Below are 23,432 nucleotides of genomic sequence, written 5' to 3'. Positions count from 1 at the left end.
CAGATTGTTTGATAGAAGAGCTGTGACGATGTTTACTCTTGTAGAAAGCTATTTTAGGAACCCACGTTGGAATCTTAGGAAAGGGACATTCTGTAGGAGAAACTGTGTTTTTAGGACAGTTGGGAATTTTTGACTAATAAAGTGCACATGCTCCTGTGTAAACAGCGGCGGGCGGGCTGTGTGTGCAGCTCTGAGGTGCTGCAGCCCAGGTGCCCTGCCGCTTCCTTCCCGGCACCTTCCGCCCTGGGCGGGCCAGGAGGGCGCTGTGCACCTTCCCCCCTTCACTGGGGCCGACCCCGCCTGTCAGGACGGCGAGAACAGCTGGGCTCACAGTCACTGTCCCTCCTCCTCACCAGGCCGTCTGCACGTCACCACCTCTGAGCCACCTACTCCGACAGACGCCTAGACCTGTTCACCTTTCAGCTTATTTATCTGTTTTTGTGAATTCTCACCCAGTGATATTTCTTTCCATTGCTTTTCAGAGAGTGGAAAGGAGGGAGGAGGGGGAGAGAGAGAGAGGGAGAGAGACAGAGACATATTGATGTGAGAGAGACACATCGATTGGTTGCCTCCCGCACGTGTCCCGACCCAAGGCCCAGATCGAACCTGCAACCCAGGTCTGTGCCCTTGACTGGGAATCTAACCCAAGACCCTTTGGTGTGAAGGCCGGCACTCTAATCACTGAGCATACTGGCCAGGGCCACTTTTTCATTTAAACAACTGTTTTCCAGCTTATAAAATGTTATTAACCAATGTTACTACCTCAATTAAGAAAACTGTTGGAGGTGGTAGAGGTGTCCCCTGGTTCTGCAGGTCAGCCGCCTCACTCAGTCACAGGTCAGCGAGAGGCATCAGTCCGTTTACAAAGCAGGAACCTCAAAAGTGCCCTGAGCACACTTGTCCTGGATCCCCTCCTGCTGAGCATCCCAGACCAGCCTGGAGGACACGTGTTTCGCAGTAGATGAGGGGCCCCAGTTGTAGTTGTCTTTTCTCTGTTATGACCGACCAGGGTCCTTTACTGAAACATAACAAGCGCCCAGCGCGGCAACACTTTGGGTCAGCTTTCCATTTGCTTCAACTCCCTTGGAGGCTTGGTTAAATGAATCAGGGTCTCTGGACACGCAGGAATCATCATTTTAGCATGTGTGACAAAGGTCAAATGTTAGGGGCCCCAGTGTGTGGGGCCTTCCGGTGGTTGCAGTTGTGGGGTCCCTAAAGAAGGGAGGCACAAGGTGTGGACGAGGAACCGAGCCCCAGCCCCATCTCCTCTCGTCCTCCAACCTCCACCCCGCAGGGGTGGACAAGGGTGAGTGACCTGCTGCAGGAACAAGCCCTCACCCCTGCCGCACACACGGCTGTGGCCACCTCGGACCTGGGCTTTTAGCCCCAGCGCCCGTGTGCCTGGTCTGCTGGGCTCGCGTTGCCTTGACCCCCGGAGAAGCTGGAAACACTTTATAAACCTCAAGTGCCTGTAGCTGTGAGAACAGGCTGAAATCCACAAGTGTCTCCCCCACTTGTCTGATAATCTGCTGAGAACATTTAGTGGAAAATTGAAAATATTGTTTTGTTTTCAAATAAGCTGGACTGAGCAGTTTCTTGTTTTCTTATGTTGGAAGGGTGGTTCTGGGGTCACACCCTGACGGGGAGGTTGAAATTAGTTGCTTCCAATAAACTTGTTGATGTCCTTAGATTCTAATGGACGGGGAGGTATGTGTACGCATGTGCACTTAGTCTGATAACTAATACCAACATTCAGTTTCAAATATTTATTTGGTACAGGTAGAATATTTTATTAGTTAAAACAGATTAACATGCATAACCCATGGACACCAACAATAGTGTGCTGAAGGACTTGGGGCGGGGGGCAGGGGGGCGGGTGCAGGTTAGGGGTCAGTGGGGGGTGGAAAAGGGACATATGTAATACTTTCAACAATAAAGATTTTTTTAAAAAACAGATGAACAGTCTTAATGTTGAGAAACGAGTCTATAATAATAATATGTGGTTCAAAGAAAAGTGTCAAAATCAAAACTGTGTACAAAAAGTCAGGATGCCCTAAACAGTTTGGCTCAGTGGATAGAGCATCAGCCTGCGGACTCAAGGGTCCCGGGTTCGATTCCGGTCAAGGGCATGTACCTTGGTTGCGGGCACATCCCCAGTGGGGAGTGTGCAGGAGGCAGCTGGTCTATGTTTCTCTCTCATCGATGTTTCTAACTCTCTATCCCTCTCCCTTCCTCTCTATAAAAATCAATAAAATATATTTTTTAAAAGTCAGGATGATTAAGGAACTTGGACACTGCCGTGCAGATATAGTTGCTAGATGGAATTAACAGTGATTTGAACAACAAAAATGTAGTGTAGCATTTAAAAGTAAGGGCTGGTTTCGACTATGGTTACTGTCTGACTTATAATTAGGCAAATAGGAGAAATTGCTATATTTCTGTTTGTGAACTGCTAGGAAGTAAGGGCATGGGAGACTCTCTCATTTCCCTGACCTGCTTTGCCATCCTAGACCGAGAGCGCCAGCCAGGCTGTAGGCCCTAAGGACACGGATCATTCACCCGCCGCCGACACGGCTCCTGGCCTTCTTACCAGCTTTCCGCCCCTCTCAGAATCTAATTCCAGAGCTTTCCACCAGGACAAGGAGTCCTGGTGTCCTGCAGGTGGGGAGGCCACTGCGTTCAGCAGCTGACACCCCCAGACTGTGCTGCCTCGTTGGGGTTTCCCGGGATGTGGGCCGGGACTCCCGTTGACAGACACTCGCTGGCTTCACTTGGGGATGGACAGGGAGCAGGAACACAGTTGTCGGTGTGGTGGCACGTGGCCTTCGCCGACCCGGCCACTGGCCTCGGGGCGCCAGGCTGTGTGTCAGGTAGCACTGTGGGTGTCCCTGCCTTCCTTTCAGAAGGAAAAACACAAACCAAGAACCACAGCCTTTGTTTACAGGCCCAGATGGGGACAAAGTGGTAGGTTTGTCACTCAGGAAATAAATGGAAATGATGAATGACTTTCTGGCAACTTCCTAGGTTAGCAGCTCAACACCATTTACAACAAGCATGCATTGCAATGTGAGGTTGGCTGGGCTTATATATTGTTGTCAGAAGGCTCCCCTACACGCCATCCTCTCCGAGGGCCCGAGGAGGCCCAGGACCGATGGTGAGCTCTGCTCTGGACACGACATTGAGACAGGACAGTAGGGAAGAGCAATGTGGACCCCACAGAAACTGCAATGAAAGTTATAAGCTCTCACCTTTTAGACAAGAAGAGAACATGTCATGGAGTGAATTCCCTTAAATTTGAAGGGTCTGGATTCCAGGAAAAAGACCAGTGTTTTGACTTGGTGTCATAGCGTGTGAGGCAGATGGAGGACAGGCCCTGGTAGAGCTGGGTACGGGGGCAGCAGAGACGGGACACGGCCAGGACCACAGCTCTGGCCTCGTCCCACTGCAGCAGAAAGACCCAGTTGTTAGCTTCGTTGATTTTCTCTGGTCTTTTTCTGTTTGTAGTTTTATTGAGTCACTGTTTATCCTTACAATTTTCTTCCTTTGTCTCGCTTGGGCTTGTGTTGCTCTTTTTCTAGGTTTCTGAGGTTGGGCCCTAGATTACTGACTTGACTTTCCCTCTCTGATGCATTTGGTGCTGCACCCCCCGCCCCCCGCCCCCCGCCCCCTGCGCTCGTCAGCGTGGCTCCCTCAGCCGTGTTTTGTGTTCACCCAGGTCAGTGTGGTTTCTTCCTTGGAACCTTCCTCTTGGACCCATAGATTATTTACAAGTGTGTTATTTCCTGAGTGTTTGGATTTTCCTGTGGTCTCTGGTATTGATTTCTAGTTTGAGTCATGATTCACAAGCATACTCTCAGAGAGCACACGCAGTGTGATTGCAGTTTTTAAGGATTTGCTGAGCTTTGCATGGCCCAGGATATGGTCTGTCTTGGCTACGTTCCACGGGCACTTGAATGGGTGTCCACTGTTGTTGGCTGTTCCGTTGTGTCTGCTGGGTCCTGTTGGTCGACCGTCCTATTGAGTGTATTGCTAATTCTCGGCAGACTTGTTCTATGAACTGTTGAGAGGAGGGTTGCTGTCTCCAACGGTAACTGGGGGTCTGTTTCTTTCAGCTCTTCCAAGATTTTGCTTGTCTTTTTAGTTTGTTAGTTTTGCTTCCCAGAACTTGCACATAGTTCCCATAATGTGGTGGGTTAGGATGTGTCCCTTCCTATCCCTGTTCCTCTCGGCTCCTTTGCCTGAAGTCTACTTTATCTGACGTCAGTGGAGCATCTCATGCTTTCCTTTAATTAATGTTTGTGTGGGTCTGACTTTGTCTCTCCTGTTAGGCTGCCTTGTAGCTGGTGGGAGGCGAGTTCCCGCAGACCTAAGGCAGGATGCTCCACCCTCACTGTTCCCGTCAAGTCCAGAACATACTCTTCTTACAGCGTTTTCCAGTTTCATTTAAAATTATGCCTGCGTGTCTCTCTCTCCCTCTCTCTCTCTCCCTCCCTCCCTCCCTCCAGCCCTCCCTCCCTTCCTCCCTCCCTCTCTCCCTTCTCCCCTCTCTCCCTCCCACTAGCTTCATGGTTTCTACAAGACAGACTTTCTCTAACTCATCACTGTGTTGCTAAAGTCACAGGGCCTGATGCCAGTAGGAGCATGTGCTGAGTACAGAGGCTGCACGCTGGCCAGGAACACACACTGGTCAGTTGTCAGCATTGGAAGCCAAGGAACAAAAGCACAGACAGCCATACGTGGACCCAGTGAATGTATGGAAGGGGCCCGATAGATCCACATGTTGGGGGCATGTCTGTGGAGCAGAGCAGAATATGTTCATATGTTATAATTTTTTAAAAAAAATCACTTTATTTCAGAAGTCCTTCTGGACCTTGCTATGGAATAAAAAAATGATGATAATTTGCTCTGGCCAGTGTGGTTCAGTTGGTTGGAGCATCGTCCCATACACCAGAAGGTCGAAGATTTGATTCCCAATCAGGGCACATACCCAGGTTGCGGGTTCAATCCCCGTTTGGAAGGCAACCGGTTGATGTTTCTCTCATACATCAATGTTCTCTTTCTTCCTCTCCCTTCCTCTATCTCTGAAATCAATAAGAAGCTATCCTTGGGTGAGGACTAAAAGGAGATGATAATTTGGTTGATGCTGTAATTAATTCATTGATCAATCTGCTGAAGGCTGGCATAGGATTCTGGCTCCAAGGACTGGGTCCTCTTCACGCCCAGGTGTCCTGGCATTCAGCTTGTGCCTGCATGAGGGCTGTCGAGGCCTCCGCTCCAAGCTGCCTGAATTCCTGCTCTGCACGTGGAAGTTACTTTGTCTTTGAAGTCCTTTCCTGAGCTGTGACCAAGTTCTGCAATCCCCAGAACTCTCAGGTGGTGAGCCTGCTCGGTGAAGTGCAAAGCCCAGCTGCCTGGGGGTCTGTTTCTAGCCTCAGATCTGGGCAGGACAGGTGTAGGCCCTGGGGAGGGTGTGTGCTGTGTTCCTGCAAATTAAGGGAAGTATTAATACCTTTTGGGAGGGAACTGAGCTGGGAGAAATTTCCTTGTTTATAGGTAGGCATTTGAGGGCATTCTCTTGGTGGTCCCTATGATTATTCTCAAATCACTCTCCTCCCATTTTTCCTTTTCTCTTCCCAACATTCCCATTCATGCTTTCTGTGGTTTATTGCTTTCTTTTAAATTAATTAATTGATTTTAATTCTCAACCGAGGATATTTTTCCATTGATTTTTAGGGAGAGTGGAAGAGAGAGGGAAAGACAGAGAGGAATATTGATGTGAGAGAAACACATAGATTGGTTGCCTCCTGCATGCCCCTGACCAGGGTCTGGGCCAAGGAGGAGCCTGCAACCGAGGTATGTGCCCTTGACCGGGACCCTTGGGTCTGCAGGCCAACGCTCTATCCAGTTAGCCAAACCAGCTAGGGCGGTTTATTGCTTTTTAATCCATCCATCTTTTATCTCACAGACGCATGAATGAGGAAGGGACGGTGTTGTTGACGCTCTGACTGTTCTATGGTTGCCCGTGAGCTGTTCTCGCTATGGCTGCTGTGGGGCACCGATCAGAGAAATGGTCAGCCTTTGGCAAAAGGTGGGGGTTATGGAGAAGACACAGCACTCTTGTCAGGTTTTCATTAGCAAAGCAATGGAGACGGCTCCCACCCCAAACAGGGGAGGCTCTTAGATGCAGCAAAAGTTCCACAGGACCATACACGCCAAACACGACATGCGCATGTGGGAGTGGGCACACCTTTGGGGATGGCTCCTCCTCTTGTCTGTGCACAGCCCTCATCTCCTGCCCCCATAAACCACCTCCATCTGCTCCCAGTACTTTTCTTATACTTTTCCCACGTCAAAAGAAAAAAAGAAAAAAAAGAGGCATAGTATAAAAAAAAAAGAAAAAAGACATAAACCAAACATGCTGTTTGTCCCACATGAGAAAATGTTTACCTCAGTGTTTCCCAGTGCCACCTGCCTGACAGGTCATTTCCTTTTCAAATCATTCCTTGCTCGTGGATAGAAATGCAGCTGCTTTTTGTGTACTGACTTTGTATCCTGTTACTTTGCTGAGCTCATTTATTAGATCTAACAACTTTTTGTGGTGTCCTTAGGATTTTCTGTGTGTAGGATCATATCTGAAAATAGAGATAATTTTACTTCTTTCCCCCCAATTGTTAGGCCTTTTATTTCTTTTTCTTGTCTAACTGCTCTGGCTAGAACTTCCAGGACTATGTTGAACAGAAGTGGTGAAAGTGGACATCCGAGTCTTATTCCTGATCTTAGAGGAAACGTTTTCAGTCGTTCACCTTGGATCTGATGTTTGCTCTGGGTTTTTCAGACACCACTTTTACTATGTTAAGGAGTTTCCTTCTGTTCCTAGTTTGTTGAGAGTTTTTATAATGAAAGTGTGTGGAATTTTGTCAGGTGTTTTTTCTGCATCAATTGAGATGATCATGTCCACCCCGTCCCCGCCCCCTTCAGTTTGTTGATGTGTCTTATTATATTGATTTTTTCCCCTACGTTAAACCTTGCATCCCAGGAAAAAATCTCATTTGGTCTTGATATAGAATTCTTTTAATCTGCTGTTGAATGTTTTGTTTTCTAGTATTTTGTTGAATATTTTTACATCAATGCTTATAAGGACTATTGGTGTGTAGCTTTTTTTCCTTTAGTGTCTTTGGGATCATGGCAGTGCTGGCCTCATAGAATAATTTGGGAAGTGTTCCTTCCTCTTTGATTTTGAGGAAAGTTTGAGAAGGATTGGTATTTGTTCTTTAAATGTTTGACAGAATTTACCAGTGAAACCACCAGGTCCATGGCTCTTCTTTTTGGGGAGATTTTTGATTACTTATTAATCTCCTTTACTATAGGTCTATTCAGCTTTTTAAAATTTCTTCATGATTTAGACTTTGTAGGTTTTGAGTTTCTAGGAATTTGTCCATTTCATCTAAGTAATCAATTTGGCCCTGGATGGTGTGCTCAGTGGTTGGAGCTGTTGTTGTTGGGTGGAGCATTCTGTATAAGTCCATTAGATATAGTGGGTTATTGTGTTAAGTTTTCTATTTCCTTACTTATCTTCTCTCTGGTCATTTTTGTGAGTAGTGTATTGAAGTCCAACTACTATTATAGAACTCACTTCTTTAAATTTTCTCAGTTTTTGCTGTCAGTAGATGTGTAAATGTTTATAATTGCTATATCTTCTTGCTCTATTGACTCCTATCTATATATATAAAAGCCTAAGCGACCAAATGACCGGTCGACCAGTCAGCCAGTTGACACTGGTCGCTATGCCACACACTGACCACCAGGGGCAGATGATCAACACAGGAGCTGCCCCCTAGTGGTCAGTGCATTCCCACAGCGGGAGCACTGCTCAGCTGACCTACCAGTCTTGGCAGCCCACCAGCCCAGTGGCAGCCACTTACTCCCTCAGTAGTCCTGCAGGTCCCATCTCTAGAGAACGGGCCAGGCACCAATGGACCTGCGCTGCTGGCACAATCCTGACAGCACCTCTGGCCTCCTGTAAGTCGGCCTCGGGCACTGTGGCTACTTCCCCTCCCTAGACGCTCCACGAGGAAGAAACGATATAAAAGTGGCTGCCAGGTGGCTCCCGACAACCGGTGCAAACATCAGCGGGATGGATCCAGACCGGCAAGGGTGTCCCACCGCCCACCCCGTGGGCCGATTGCTTCCCGCCCTCCCCCCCTCGGGACAGGCGCCAGATGCAGGACTCATGGCTGTAGAGCACTGCTGTGGCGGTGTGAGCCTCTCCTGATCGGGACTGACTGGGAGTGAGCCCGAGGCAGGCGCAGCGGGACCGGGATGAGTGGGAGCAGCAGGCAGGAGCAGCAGGCAGCATTGGACTGCGGGTTTTGGCCTGATGCCTGCAGGCCAACCCCAAGGGACCCCACCTGTGCACGAATTCGTGCACTGGGGGTCTAATAAATTAATAATTCCTGTAAATGCTTTAGTCTTTTAAGTAATGTAGAAAATAGAATTTGAAATTGCAAACCAAAGTAACAGTAATACTTTTTTTAGACAAATAATTTTTTCCTTTAAATATATTTGTCTCTTAAATCATGGAAAAACAAAAAGTGCATTTCTAAACCATTGTTACAGTAATATAATAGTAGCTTTTATAACTGCACACGTATTTACTGTTATTGAGATCTTTATTCCCCCAGGCAGCTTCAAGTTGCTATCTTCAAGTTGTTCTTTCATTTGACCTACAGAACTCTCTTGAGCATTTTTTAAAAAGATGTTTATGTTTTTATTTTTTTAATTTAAATTCTTTATTGTTAAAAGTATTACATATGTCTCCTTTTTCCCCCATTGACCTCTTCCAGCCCGCTCCCACCCCCCAGCACAGGCCCTCATCCCACTACTGTCTGTGTCCATTGGTTATGCTTATATGCATGCATACAAGTCCTTTGGTTGATCTCTGACCCCCACCCCCCTCCTGCCTTCCCTCTGAAGTTTGATGGTCTGTTTGATGCTTCTATGTCTAAGATTTTTTTATGTAGTTTCAATTGATTTTTAGAGAGAGAAACATCGAAGTGAGAGCATAACATTGATCTGCTGCCTCCTGCATACCCCCTACTGGGGGTCAAGCCTGCAATCTGGACATGCACCCTGACCACAATCGAACTGGCAAACCCCAGGTGCACAGGACAATGTCCAATCAACTGAGCCACCCTGGCTAGGGCACCCTTGAGCATTTCTTGCAGGATAGATCTAGTGCTAACAAACTCCTCAGCTTTTATCTGGGAATATCTGGATTTCTCAGTTTTGCTGGATGTAAGATTCTTGGTTGACAGTTCTTTTTCTTTCTTTTTTTTTTAAAGGATTCTTTTTTAAAAAAATATTTTTATTGATTTCAGAGAGGAAGGGAGAGGGAGAGATAGATAGAAACATCAATGATGAAAGAGAATCATTGATTGTTTTCCTCCTGCACCCCCCACACTGGGGATTGAGCCTGCAACCCAGGCATATGCCCTTAGCTGGAATTGAACCTGGGGCCCTTCAGTCTGCAGACCGATGCTCTACTCACTGAGCCAAACTGGCTAGGGAAACAGTTCTTTTTCTTTTAGCACTTTGACTATATCAGCCCACCGCCTTCTGTTCTCCAAATTTTCTGCTAAAAAATCTGCAGATAATCTTACTGATGCTCCCTTGTATGTGATGACTCTCTTCTCTCTTGCTTTTAAGATTTCTCTTTGTTTTTTGAAATTTTCATTGTAATGTATCTCAGTTTGGGTCTCCTTGACTTCATCTTACATAGAGTTCATTGAGCTTCTTGGATGTTTATATTCATGCATTTCATCAAATTTGAGAGTTTCAGGCATTATCTCTTCAAATATTCTCTCTCCATCCCTTTCTCTTCTTCTGGAACTCCCATGATGCACATGTTGGTTTTGTTAGCCTAAAAATAAAAGGCCTTTCAAAATGAGAAGCAAACACATGTTTATTTGAGAGCAGTAAGAATAGCTATTCAGGAAGCACTGATTCAGGTAGAAGCCCAAATAGTGTTCTGGTTAGGAGACAAAGGCAATGAGTATTTATGAGAAAGGGAAGAGGAACAATTATATCCATAGAAGGAAGGCATTTCTATAGATGCAGATAACATAACATAGTGACGCCAATTCTAAATAATGCTTTCAATTTTCAGTCTAGTAGCCATCAATCTAGTAGTCATAATAACTGTTTTCTTGTTATCTTTGCAAACAATGGGGGGCTCAAAATTGCTTAGGCCCAGTCCAAAGTTATTTTGCCCTGCTTTAATATCCAAAGATTTGAGGCATAAGATATGCAAGGCAGTTCCTTTGGGAGGGCAGCTCCAGCTCCATTTTAAAGGGACTCCATTTTTATTATTGTTTACAGTGTGCTTTGTGGTGTCCCACAGGTCCCTGAGGCACCATACATTCACTTTTCTCTAATTTTTTTCTTTTAGTTTCTCAGCAATAATTTATATTGTCATATCTTAAGCTCATTGATTTCTTCTTTTGCTTATTCAAAGCTGACTTTGAATCCCCCTAGTGAATTTTGTACTTCAGTTATATATACCTTTCAGCTCCAGAATTTCTATTTGGTTTCCTCTTAGGTTTTCTAGCATTTAGTGATATTTCCATTTTGTTTACACCTTGCTTTCTGGTCTTGCCTGGCTTGTTTCTTTTTTTTAATGGAACATACTCTCCTATTGCTTTGAATATCTTGTGGGTTTTTTCTTGAACACTGGACATTTGGATCTAATAACTTAACTCTGGAAATCAGATTCTCCCCCTTCCCCAGGGTTTGCTGGTTTAGTCTTTTTATTTATTTTTTAATTTTTTTTATAGGCTCTCTCTGTGCCTCGGATGAGCCTGAGATGTTTCCTCGGGTCTTTTCTGGGGATGTGTTGCCACTTTGTAATTTTCCTCTATGTGCAGTTGTTTTTGTGATTTAAAAAAACAAACAAACCCCACCTGAAGATATGTTTCCATCGATTTTAGAGAGAGGGGAAACTCAGGAATGAGAGAAAGAAATAGAGAGATTTTCTGGAAACAGCCTAAGTGCCCATCAGTAGATGAATGGATTAGAAAACTGTGGTACATCTACACGATGGAATACTATGCTGCTGTTAAAAAGAAGGAACTCTTACCATTTGCAACAGCATGGATGGAACTGGAGAGCATTATGCTAAGTGAAACAAGCCAGTCAATGAAGGAAAAATACCACATGATCTCACTCTTTCATGGATAATTAAGACCATTACAAACTTTTGAACAATAATAAATACAGTGGCAGAGCTGCCCCAAACCGATTGTCGGACTACAGTGGGAGGGCCAGGAAGGGTTGGGGGACAGGAGGGAGGGGAATAAGAGATCAACCGAAGGACTTGTATGCATCCATATAACCATAACTAATGGACATAAGACACTGGGGGGTAAGGGAGGGCAGGGGCTTGTCACGGGTGGGGGGGAAAAAGGACACTTATGTAATACCCTTTGTAATACTTTTAGCGAAAAAAATAAAAAAATAAAAAAAAAATAAAAAAGAAATAGAGAGATTGGCTGCCTCCCGTATTCACCCCCATCAGGGTTCGAATGGGCAACCTGGGTATGTGCCTTAACCAGGAATTGGATCCGCAACCTTTTGGTTCACTGGACAACACCCCAACCAACTGAGCCACCAGGCCAAGGTGCCAGTTGTTTTTGAATGTCCTAGACTTTAATGTCTGGCTCCCGGCATTCTCCCTTTAAATCTCACAGAAGCCACTTGAGCGGGGGAGGGGCTTCATACCGAGGGGGAGGGGCAACGACAATGGCTACCCACCTCTTTGTCTGCATCTCTTTAGCCAGAAGCAGCAATCCTCTCTCAGCACCGACTCCCAGTATTTGGAAGACAGAGTCTTTTTGACCACATTGGCTTCCACAGTCTGTAGGAGCTGCTGTGTACGAAACCACGTGCACAGCTGCCTGCCAGGGAGTTGGGTCGGGGGATGGGCAGCCTCACTGTGTTAGTCAATGGAATTTACCAAAATGGACCATTATCACTGTCCAACTCGTCTTCTTGAAGTTGCAGACCTTCGATACAGACTCCAGAGTTCCCAAATGGTGACATCGGACAGGGGCTGCCCATGCAGTTGTCCTGCTGGGGAGAAATTCCTGGTACTTCCTCTCCACCATCTTCCCAGAATCCTGACAGGCACTCCTAACCCTTCCGTCTATTGTTAATTCTCTTTATCGCAGTGTCTTGTTAGTACCTCGTAATCTTTCCACCGTCTCATTGGTTGCCGTGGGGCCGTTTTGAGATTTGTAGAAAGTCAATTGGAGGGACGTGGCTGTAACTTGAACCTGGCCTCAAACATTTGCCTGGTGAATATGTTGGGCCAGCCCCGCTGCTACGAGGATGGCTGTGCGCACGTCATCCCCGAGGCTATTTGATACTTTCCAGAACAGGGAAGTGTGACAGAAGGAACTGACAGTTCAGCTCCGAAGTGTGTGTGTGTGTGTGTGTGTGTGTGTGTGTGTGTGTGTGTGAGACTTGGGGGGCTGGGGTTAGTGGTGCCCACTCTTCCGATGCCCCCGGGGTCCCGTGGGGAGTGTGAGAAGCGGCTGAAAGGTGAGCAGCAGGAAGAGCCGAGATGCACCGATGCAGCCCGGGCTCCAGGTGGCTGCGTTGTTTTGTTGCGCTTTGTCACCGGCGTCCTCGGTCCTGACTCTCATCTTCTCTTCCAGAGGAGGCTGAGCAGGGCCTGGCGACCGGCTCGCTCTCGCGGCGCAGGAAGGCGCTGGCGCTGCGGGAGGAGGGGCCCCGCCGGCGGGCGCACCTGCACATCGGGCTCCCGCACGACTTCCGCCCCGTGTCCTCCATCATCGACGTGGACATTCTGCCCGAGACGCACCGGCGTGTGAGGCTGTACCGGCACGGCTGCCAGAAACCTCTGGGCTTCTACATCCGCGACGGCATGAGCGTGCGGGTGGCGCCGCAGGGGCTGGAGAAGGTGCCGGGCATCTTCATCTCGCGCATGGTGCCGGGGGGCCTGGCCGAGAGCACCGGGCTTCTGGCCGTGGACGACGAGGTGCTGGAGGTGAATGGCATCGAGGTGGCGGGGAAGACGCTGGACCAGGTCACGGACATGATGATCGCCAACAGCCACAACCTCATCGTCACGGTCAAGCCGGCCAACCAACGGAACAACGTGCTGCGCGGCAGCCGTGCCGCCTCCGGCAGCTCCGGCCGCTCCTCGGACAGCACGGCCAGCCGCCACAGCCTGCAGGCCCCTGTGCCGCACAGCCTGCCCGCCGACGACATGGAGAGCGACGAGGAGCCCGACGTGGTGCTGGAGGGTGACCTGGAGCCCCGGTCGGTGCCGCGGCTCCCTCCCGGCAGCCTCAGCCGGGTCAATGGTGCGGGCCCAGCGTCCGGACTGCACGGGCCTGGGCGCGATAGCCGCGTCCTCAGGCTGCTCAGCTCGTTTCCGCCTGACATCCACCACAGCCTGGCGCTGCCCCCGGGCGGCGTGGAGGAGCACGGGCCGGCTGTCACCCTTTAGCGCGGGGCCGCCCTGCAGCGCCGGGCATCTTCCCTGTAGCATCCTGTCCCAGCCCGAGCGTCCTGACCACAGTCTGGCGGCAGGGACCAGTCCCCTCCCGTTTTTAAAATAAGATAATTGTATATGTCACCCCTCCTCTGTGTTTTTATTTATCCCTCCCTTTGCTTCCACAACCCTACTCGATGTTTCAACTTATGGACAGAAAATAAAAATACTGCCTATTTTTATAAATCTCTCCACAAACAGAAGGTGCACACTTGCGCGCACACACCAGGCCCATTGCAGGTCCAGGGCCTTTGTAAAGTTATTTTCTGACCAAGTGTAAGAAATACGTCCTTTTTAAAATTTTAAAAAGACTTTATTTTTTTAAACGAAGCTTTAAAATTACCCTTTCAAAGGGCAAATTCATGTTTTTAACTTCAGCGATGCAAACACACCTACTTGTGTGTTTGGATCCTTCTGGTGGGCTGGACGCTGTGAAGAAGGTACATGGCAAGAGGGGAAAGACTGGTTTTTAAGAACAGACGCACCCACATCTCTAATAGGTATGACTGTAGAAGACAAATTTCAAATTGTCAGTTATAGTCCTGTTTCAAACAGCCAAATGGGAGCTGCACCCCCAGACCTCACTGGGAAAAGGAGCGCTCCTGACTGAGGTCATGCCCGTGACCTGGACGCCCTGAGGGCTGTCAGTTGCCCTCAGGAAAGCAGCCAGCTCTGCTCAGCAATACCGTTTGTGATCAAAAGCCAGTATTTACTTGGAGATAAAAAACCAGTCTTTTCCATGACTTCACTGACTGAGCACAGTTTCTGAAATGTTTCCACAGAAATGGTGGACAACCCTACCGCACCTCCAGACAAGCCTTTGAAAGCTCACAACCATTTGGGCCGATGTCTGTTATCTTCATTTTAAAATATCTTCATATGAAACGTAATGATTTTTTAACACAGATTCGATCCATTGCCACGTCCCTTTGATCTTGTAGCGATATTTACATATCTAGGAATTTTGAATGTTTTATTCCATGTTTATACCAATGAAGTTTTATATGAAGTGTATATTCTGTTTGATTCCGATATTGAGGAGAAAATGTTAAAGTTATATTTTGAGGACTAAACTTTGACCAAATAAAGCTTTCATATAACTACAGGTAAAAATATTTTTTTAGGTGGCCTTTCGTTGCAGCTGCTTGTCCTGTGGCCCAGCACCCACTGCTGGTCAATGGCAGAACTGTCCTTCCTTCATGGATGTCAGACGCTGAAAACTGTCTCACTGTTTTCATTTTTCCTGAACTTGTTAAATGAAAAGCAAGTTATTTTCCTTTTGTGCATAAAGTATTTATTGTTCAGAAATAGCTTTTACTGAGTATTTGTTCCCTGCGCCTATGTTTGATTTTTTTATTTGAATGCCCGTCTCTCCTACCCATTTTCCCCTAGGCACAGGGAAGACCAAAGACACTCCCCACTTTGAGGTCCTAGTGAGAGTGTACACACTTCCAAATTTATGGGCTCCAATGAACTGTGCAAGCATCTTGTTTGGTGCCCCAGCAGTCGGAGGTATTTTTTTTCTACCATGACACATGTAATAGAACCAAAACTCTAATGCTAACATACTACCACAAAGGAAATGTTATTTTACTAAGTTATTGCTGGTTCAAGAGTATCTTGTTGAATAACTGGGTCTGTTACCAAGAAATAAAGTTATATTTCTTACCATATTTTAAGTTGTTAAGCAAATGTGAATAATTTTTTTTTAAAAAAAGATTGTGCGCTATTCAGAATTTTAGGAGTTATGAACTGCTTGGAATAGCTGCTTGCGTGTATTTTTCTACCCAGGTCTATACTTCTGCCATTTTCTTTAAAAAGCAAACGATATTGTATTCTGTGTTAAAGTTTTCTTGGTTTTATATATCAAAGAATAAAAACATTTTCTTTGTGTTCTTCAGTTGTGTTCTAAATAACAGAGAATATCAGTGTTAACAACAAAACAGATAAACTTATAGCTCTGGTGGGATGCCTGGAATACTTACGATGTGCCTGTCATGGGTCATATATATACATATTTTTTAAGCCTCACCCGAGGATATGTTTTTATTGATGAGAGAGAAAGAAAGAGAGAGGAAGAGAGAGAGAGAGAGAGATTGATGTGAGAAACATCTATCAGTTGCCTCCTGTACACTTCCTATCAGTTGCCTCCTGTACACTTCCTGACCACATTCAACTTGACCAGGTTTGACCAGGGATTGAACCCGCAACCCGGGCATGTGCCCTGACCAGGAATCAAACTCATGACCCTTTGGTGCAGGGGAGAATGCTCCAACCAAAGGAGCCACACTGGCCAGGGCTGTCATGGGTCATATTTTTTCACTTAACCTTCACGTGTTCTCCATGAAGCAAGTATTATCCTCATTATACAGATGAGAAAATGGGTCCAAACAGTAGTGTCATTTTAAATTACCAAATTATAGACATATTTGGTGGGAGATTGATGTGTCTTAGGTCTATAACCTTCTTTTGAAGTCCTTTTGAAAAAGCTTTTCTGAATTCTTACACAGCTCCTAAATATACTCTGGTTTGCAAAATTTGCAATAACACATTATCATCCCACTTCTGGATTAAAAAACACACAAAGAAACATTAATTTTAAAAATATATGTGTCCCTATGTTCATTGCAGCATTATTTTCAATAGCCAAGATATGGAAACAACCTAAGCGTCTATCACTGGAAAAATGAATAAAGATGGACATACATACAATGGAATATTATTCAGCCACAAAATAATGAAATCTTGCACAATGTGACATGGATGGACCTTGAGGGCACTATGATAAGTGAAATAAGTCAGACAGAGAAAGACAGATACAGTATGATCTCACTTGTATGTGGAATTAAAAACAAACAACAAAAGATACAGGAAACAGATTGGTGGTTGCCAAAGGGGTTGAGGGAGGGAGAAATGGGGGACAGGCTAAAAAGGTACAAACTTTCAGTTGTAAACTAAGTCATGAAGTTGTAATACAGAATGGTGACTGAACCGCATCCAGCGCGGCCAGGGGTGAACCTGAGGAGGGGCGGTGAAGGATTAAAGAAGACAGACAAGAGAATACAGTTGGGGCTAGGTAGGTTCACTTGTGCCTGGATGAGGACACAGTGACCCAGCCTGTAAGCCCGAAGCTTTATTTTATAGTCAGAGCACACAAAGCAAAACAAGGGGAGTGGTCAACATGTTTACAATGTTCTTGCATGTTTCAAATCTATTTCGTTACTCAAGCCTTATTTTGGCATCACTTGCTGCACCTTCCACAGACCATTAGCTACCTAGGAACAAGGGAGGACTATAAGGTCAAGCTTAATTGTGCTAGGTGGGCTCTGCCCTCCAAGCTGGGACTTGTTTGTGGCCCTGCCACAGGCCAGTCTGAGGCTTAACCCTATAGCTGCTCCCTAAAGGTGACTATAGTTAATAATACTGTATTGTGTATTTAGAAGCTGTAAAAGAGTAGATCCTAAATTCCTCATTATATTCATTTATACCTAAATTTTAATTTTTTTTTCATGAGAATCCAGATATCCTGGCTCCCAGCACTGGGTTTTCCTATTAAATAATATTTCATGCCCTGGCCGGGTAGCTCATTTGGTTAGACAGTCATCCCAATATGCCAAGGTTGTAGGTTGGATCCTAGGTCAGAGCACATACAAGAAGCAACCAATGAATGTATAAATAAATGGAACAACAAATTGATGTTTCTCTCTGTCTCTCTCTCCCTCTCCCAAATCAATGAAAATATTTTAAATATCTCCTTTGATGATCCCCCCAGTCAAGAAGTTAACATTGATACGTTACAACCATCTAATCCCTGACATTCCCACTTCTCCCCTTGCCTCGATAATGTCCTTTACAATAAAATGGCCAGTTCAGAATCACTCATCACAGTTAATTGTCTTCAATCTCCTTCAATCCATAACTGTTTTTCAGCCTTCCTTTATTTCATGTCCTTGACACTTCTGAAGGCTACAGTTATTGTAATTTGGTTTTGTCTGAGGATACCCCATGGTAAGTTTTGGATAATGTCCTTTTGGCAGGAATAATCATAGAAGTAACGCTGTTCTTCATACCCTTGAACAGAGGGCACATCATTTTGATTTGTCCCATTACTGCTGATGTCCATTATTACCCTGACCACACCATCAAGGTGGTCAATCTGTCAGGCTTCCCCACCAAAAAGCTATTCTTTCTCCCTTTGTAATTAAGTACTTTCTAGGGAGGTATTTTGAGACTACAGAAATATTATTCCTCATCAAATTTCAAGTAATTCATTTCTATCAGTATAAGCTTGTGGATTCCTATTTTATTCAATGAATTACAATCCATCATTATCATTATTTATTTTGATGTCAAAATGTCTCGGATTTGGCTAGTGGGAGTCTCTTCAAGCTGGCTTGTGGATCTTCATTACATCCCCCATCATTCCTGAAGCACATTTTTGCTTTCTGGTTCAACAAGATGTTCCAAGTTCATCTTATACTTTTCCTGCCTCAGACAAGCAGCCTTTTTTCCAGGAGCTCTGGTTCCTTTTGTGGAAAATGGTATTTAACAGTCAAGCTCTCCACCCTGCTTCCAGGCCTCCCAGAGACAGAACTGGCTATGTGCATGTGTGTGCACTAACAACACATGAGTACACATACATGGTAAGACGGGGTCAGCTACCAGGACTCTTCTCTATGCAGGTTCCCTACTAACCCATGTACAGGTTCAACACCCCCTGCCAAGCCAGTGCCCCCTCTCGTCCCATTCCACACTTGGCTGCCCTCTGCACACTTGGGCTTCTCCCATGTGCAGAAATCCTCCTCACTGCACGTGTGCTTACAATGGCTATCATCTCTTCCTGCCCCATCCAACCTTGGCTTCCTTCCTGCTCCCCACACCAGCTCCTCCCAAACCTGTGTGTTCCGGAGGTGTTTTGCCCCCATTTATGACTGAGCGGGAAGGAGGGGGAAGAGACGGGCAGTGTGAAGCTCTTGATGCAAGCACACAGACATACTGCCATATGAGTCATATCAAGCGTATTTACTCAGCAAAATAACAGCAAGAATTTGTAAGCTTCTCAGACTCTGATCCCACATCCTCTGGTTCTGTCCTTCTCCCTGATCCTGCAGACACAGCACAGGTTGCCACTTAAGTTTGGGGGCTCCATATTTTACTGCTTTATCCCCAGCATCAACAGAGACTTGCACATAATAGAATTCAGTGGATATATGGAGAATAAGCCATGAATTTCAGGAAATTCAGGAAACAGAATTTCAGGAAAGAGGCATGAGAAATGGTTGCTAGTAACCCCAGCTCCACAGGCAGCGCAGGTGGTGTGAGTGGGCCTGGCAGGCGCCTATTCAGACTCGCCAGGTGGTGGTGAGGTTTTTTTCAACAACTTTTTTTTTTTTCCCTGTCTTCTGGCCCCTTGTTTGTAACCCCCCAGGCAGTTTCCAACCCTGGACTCCTGGGGCAGAGCGGGGGAACCATGAGGGCATCTCCACCTCTGAGACCATCCCAGAAATGCTGCGAAGACCACACCTGCAGCCTTTTGCTTAGTGAATGTAAGCAGAGCAGGAGGAAAACAGTTTCAAGAACACTTTTATGAGGCTGGTTTTGGCAGGAGGACTTGCTCCTATAAGGTAGTGCTTGTTGTTTCCTTACATTCAAGTTTCAAAGGTAGTAAAGACATTTAATTACTTGATTATCCTAGAACTTTGCTATTGGGAGTGATAACAGCCAACTAGACAACCTGCTCTCTGCTTCTCAAACTCCAAGCTTTGAAACTTTTGCACAATCAAGCAGCCCCTTACTTCAACAATGACATCAGCATCTCTGTGTACAGTCGCTTCATGGATCAATTGAATTTAGTCACTTTTCCAACTGTAACACTGTTAGAGGACACACTACTTACATTTTTAGACAAATAAATAAATACACATTAATTTTAGAAAATTTGTAAAATGCAGAAAAACACAAAGAAGAAAATCACTCCTAGCCTCACCACCCAAGTGTGGCTGGGGTCTAACTGCATGTCACTTATTTGTGACACATGTACTTTATAGTTGAGTCATACTGGTACCCTGGACATTCAGAGTATGAGTGAGAAGCACATGAGTACAATATTTGTCACCCATGTGCATGGCAGCATTATCCACAATAGCCAGTGTATCAGGCTGGTCCTTAGTTGCAAGGAACAAAAAAGACTAGCTGATTTAAGCATGCTTTCCCAATGGGAACAGCGAGGGCAGTGAGGTCTGGGGTCCAGCGGTAACATGAAGGTGGTGTTTCCAACTGGATATGAAATTCAGTCCCCACAGGAGAAACCCAGAAGGAACACCATCCCTTTCCAGCAAAGATAGGACCTGGGCGCCCCTCAGGTCCTGTGGTTTTAAAGAACAAAGACTTTCTGCCCTTCCTTGGCACAAGCTGAGCAGGCATAGAGCTGAGGGAAGTGCCAGAGTCTCTCCCAAAAGGTGTTCCAGCCGCCTGGGTGGTCCCTCCTGGCCACTGGGCTGTGTGGGCTGCCAGGTTTTCTTCTACCCCCAACCCAGGTTCCAGAGGCCTCTGTGGACGGGGAGGAGCCATTGTTGTCAGGGTTTTGAGGGGCTGGAGGTTTGAGTTTTCTCTGAATCTGAAATGAGGTTGGAATTAGGCAGGTCAAGGGCTGTGTTCCCATAGAATCACTCAGGTCCTATTAGACACGACTCAGTCCTAACTTTGGCAAAGTTTTTCTTCAAGCAGCAGAAGCCTGGGCTGATCACAAACCCATCCTTTTTGAAAGTGGGAGCATTTGCCGCTGCCAGGTTACAGGCAGGGATGGTGCAGTCCCCTCTGCTATGCTCTCAGCAGTTTGTCACTGGGCTTCCAGGCTGCCTGTCTTTGAAAGCATCTCTTCTCTTTCTGCTTTTCTTTGTTTGACCTGAATTATCTTCTTTAGGGTTTCCCATGTTTCCCAGGCTGGAAACCATTGTTAGAGACTGCGAACAGCCAAACGCAAGCTGAGACGCTCTGCTTCTTGTCCTTCCTCTGAAATCACACCAAGTGACAGCCGCAGGCCCTTCGCCAACCCTGGTCTCCCCTGCCGCTGCGGGACCTGTGCACGCATTTGGCCGCCCTTACTGAGCTTCAGTGGCTCTGCCACCTCTCATTGAGGTCAATGATTATCACACAGTTAAAACTCCATTTAAAAATATTTTTATTGATTTCAGAGAGGAAGGGAGAGGGGGAGAGAGATAGGAACATCAATGATGAGAATCATTGGTCGGCTGCCTCCTGCACGCCCCCCACCGGGGATCGAGCCCACAATCCAGGCATGTGCCCTTGACCAGAATTGAACCGAGGACCCTTCAGTCTGCAGGCCGACGCTCTATCCACTGAGCAAAACCGGCTAGGGCAAAACTCTATTTTTAAAAGACTTGTGCTCATTCGGAAGTGGCATATGCTAGGAAATAAGTCAATCACTCCATTTAGCTCCAACTTTCCAGCTACTTACCACAAACCAAGAAAAGCCGCTTAACTCTCCGCTGGTTTGCTTGGCTGCAAAAAGGAAAGTTTCACCTGCCTCTCCCACAGGATTGACCAGAGACTCCTAGGGGCAGAGACTGTAATTGCTACACACATGCAAAACACACTCTTAGGAACTACATTCTGTTGAAACATCAAAATAAAAAATCACACTTTTTTTTTCTCATGGCAAATCTCAGAATGTGCCTTTAAAGAAAGCCTCACTTATTATCAAACAACTTATCAGGTACCAGTACATGGATGCTCTCCGCTCCCAACTTTGGTAAGGAAACAGTCAGATCAGCTCAGGAGGTGAATTTCCCACCCAGTCAACAGGGGACAAGTGTTGAATTCAAGCCCAGGTTATACTTGGATGCACTTCTAACTGGCTACTTTCGGCTCATTCTGGCATCAAATTCTTTTTTTTTTTTTTTAAATATTTTATCAATTTTTTAAAGAAAGGAAGGGAGAGGGATAGAGTTAGAAACACTGATGGGAGAGAAACATCGATCAGCTGCCTCCTGCACACCTGCCACTGGGGATGTGCCCGCAACCAAGGTACAGGCCCTTGACCGGAATCGAACCTGGGACCCTTCAGTCCGCAGGCCGGTGCTCTATCCACTGAGCCAAACCAGTTAGGGCCACCAAATTCTTTAGATAGATAGAGGAATGAAAGAATGGCTGCAGGGAGGAGACACATTTGGATGCTCTATGTGCCTGTCTACAGCTGCACGTCACTATCATTTACGGTTACTGTTTAAATATGTGTACATTAAAATTCACACACGTCAGAAAGCACCTCAGCTCGGGCTCCACAGTTCCTTTTACAAATGGCCTAAATGAAAACAAGACAAGTGAGTTACGTAAAAAACTAAAAGTGCCAGAAATTACTTCCAGGCTGGACGCTGTGGCAAGAAGCTGCTACTATCGCGAGAGACAGGCTACTACCGCGAGAGACAGGCTACTACCGCGAGAGACAGGCTACTACCACGAGAGACAGGCTACTATCGCGAGAGACAGGCTATTATCGCGGGAAGCCGCATTGCAATAAGCTGCTGCGTCACAAGAGGGAAGTATTGTCTCGTGAGAGGCAGCGAAGAGTCCGGACTGTGTCTTGACAAGCATCGACAGGACCATTTCTATGGTAGGTAATAATAATAAGAGGGAAAGTACCATATGGTCTCGAATGGGAAGAGCCTGTTCATGTTGTTGGTTTGTTTTTGTTCATTGGATTTTACATATGAGTGGGGTCGTGTGGTGCTTGTCTTTCTCTGGCTGGGTTATTTCAGTTGGCATGGATGCTCTCCAGGTCCTTCCTGCTTTTGTGTGTGGGGGGCGGGAGATTGATTTCCTTTTTGACAACAGAGTGATGTTCCATTGCATAAATGTACCTAATTGGTTTTTAACCCAATATTTATTTATGTTATATTTACGCATAGCAAAAAGTTTTGAACACACACACACACACACACACACACACACTCACACTCACACTCTTCCTAAAACCTGGAGGAGTTGGAAGCAGAGGCCAAGGCGACCCTGCCCGTCTCTCCCCGGCGGGTGGGCAGGAGCCCGCGTGGGAGCTGCTGCAGGGATGGGGGCCTGCTGCCCTACAGCGCCTCCCCTGCCACCCGCCCAGCCCACTCCGGGTATAGACAACTAACCGTGTTATTAGAAGGATCTTTATTTTATTGCGACCAAAACATGCCCTATAATTATGACCTTCGGTTCATGCTTGGCCCTGACGTACATGTGTGGTAAACGGGAACATGGGCGCCCTTCCCGTGCTCCAACTCCCTCTCCCACCCTGTGGGGAGATGACGGAGGCCATCAGCAAGCCGATGCTGAGATCTTGGAAGCCTAGCCAGCTCTTCGGTCAAAAAAACAGCTAGCAGTTTTGCTCTCACACAGCTTGTGCGAAAACATCCCCCCCCCCCCCCCCCCCCCTGGATGCCCTGGTTTTCTCTGTTTTCTGTGCTGTACTCTATAAAACCTTGTGTTTGGAAAGTCAGGGTAGTGGTGAAACAATGGCGCCGCCTGCCGAAGGCGGTGTGGGACCTGGCAGATCAGCCTCATTGGTGGCAGCTGGTGCCCCAGTCAAGGACACCAGCACCGGTGGCCACTGGTGCGCACTTAAGCCCTAATAAATCCATGTCTTTGACAGCTGTCTTTGGAATCCAAGAACAATAGGCTGAGGTTTTCTGGGACCTCAGACCTTTGCATAACAATACATAATCCTCATGCTTATGCTCTGCTGATCCTTACTTAGCCCCTGAGGGAGATTGGGCTTATTTTTCAGGATAAAGGCATAGAATGACTGTGCTGATTAAGAAGCACCCCTCAGCTGCGTGGCTCAGTGGTTGAGAGT

The 23,432-nt window shown here is 46.4% G+C and overlaps 1 protein-coding gene across 2 annotated transcripts in view; it reads left to right on the top strand.

Moving 5' to 3' along the window:
- The window catches only part of PARD6G (par-6 family cell polarity regulator gamma), a 64,585-nt gene extending 50,827 nt beyond the window's left edge, over positions 1-13,758 (top strand). Inside the window, exons 1-2 of one of the 2 annotated variants that reach the window (XM_023761160.1) lie at positions 5,998-6,088; positions 12,714-13,758. In XM_023761160.1, the coding sequence (XP_023616928.1) occupies positions 6,013-6,088; positions 12,714-13,531 (894 nt within the window). In that variant the 5' untranslated portion in view covers positions 5,998-6,012 and the 3' untranslated portion in view covers positions 13,532-13,758. Of the gene's footprint in view, positions 1-5,997; positions 6,089-12,713 lie in introns of those variants that run through there. The other variant, XM_006097397.3, reaches the window with a different exon arrangement.
- The last annotated feature ends 9,674 nt before the right edge of the window (positions 13,759-23,432 follow it).

Source organism: Myotis lucifugus, unplaced genomic scaffold, assembly GCF_000147115.1.
Source record: "Myotis lucifugus unplaced genomic scaffold, Myoluc2.0 scaffold_200, whole genome shotgun sequence".
In the NCBI taxonomy this organism is placed as follows: Eukaryota; Metazoa; Chordata; class Mammalia; order Chiroptera; family Vespertilionidae; genus Myotis; species Myotis lucifugus.
The sequence above is the reverse complement of the archived record's forward strand: the minus strand, read 5'-3'. Positions and strand labels throughout refer to the sequence as shown.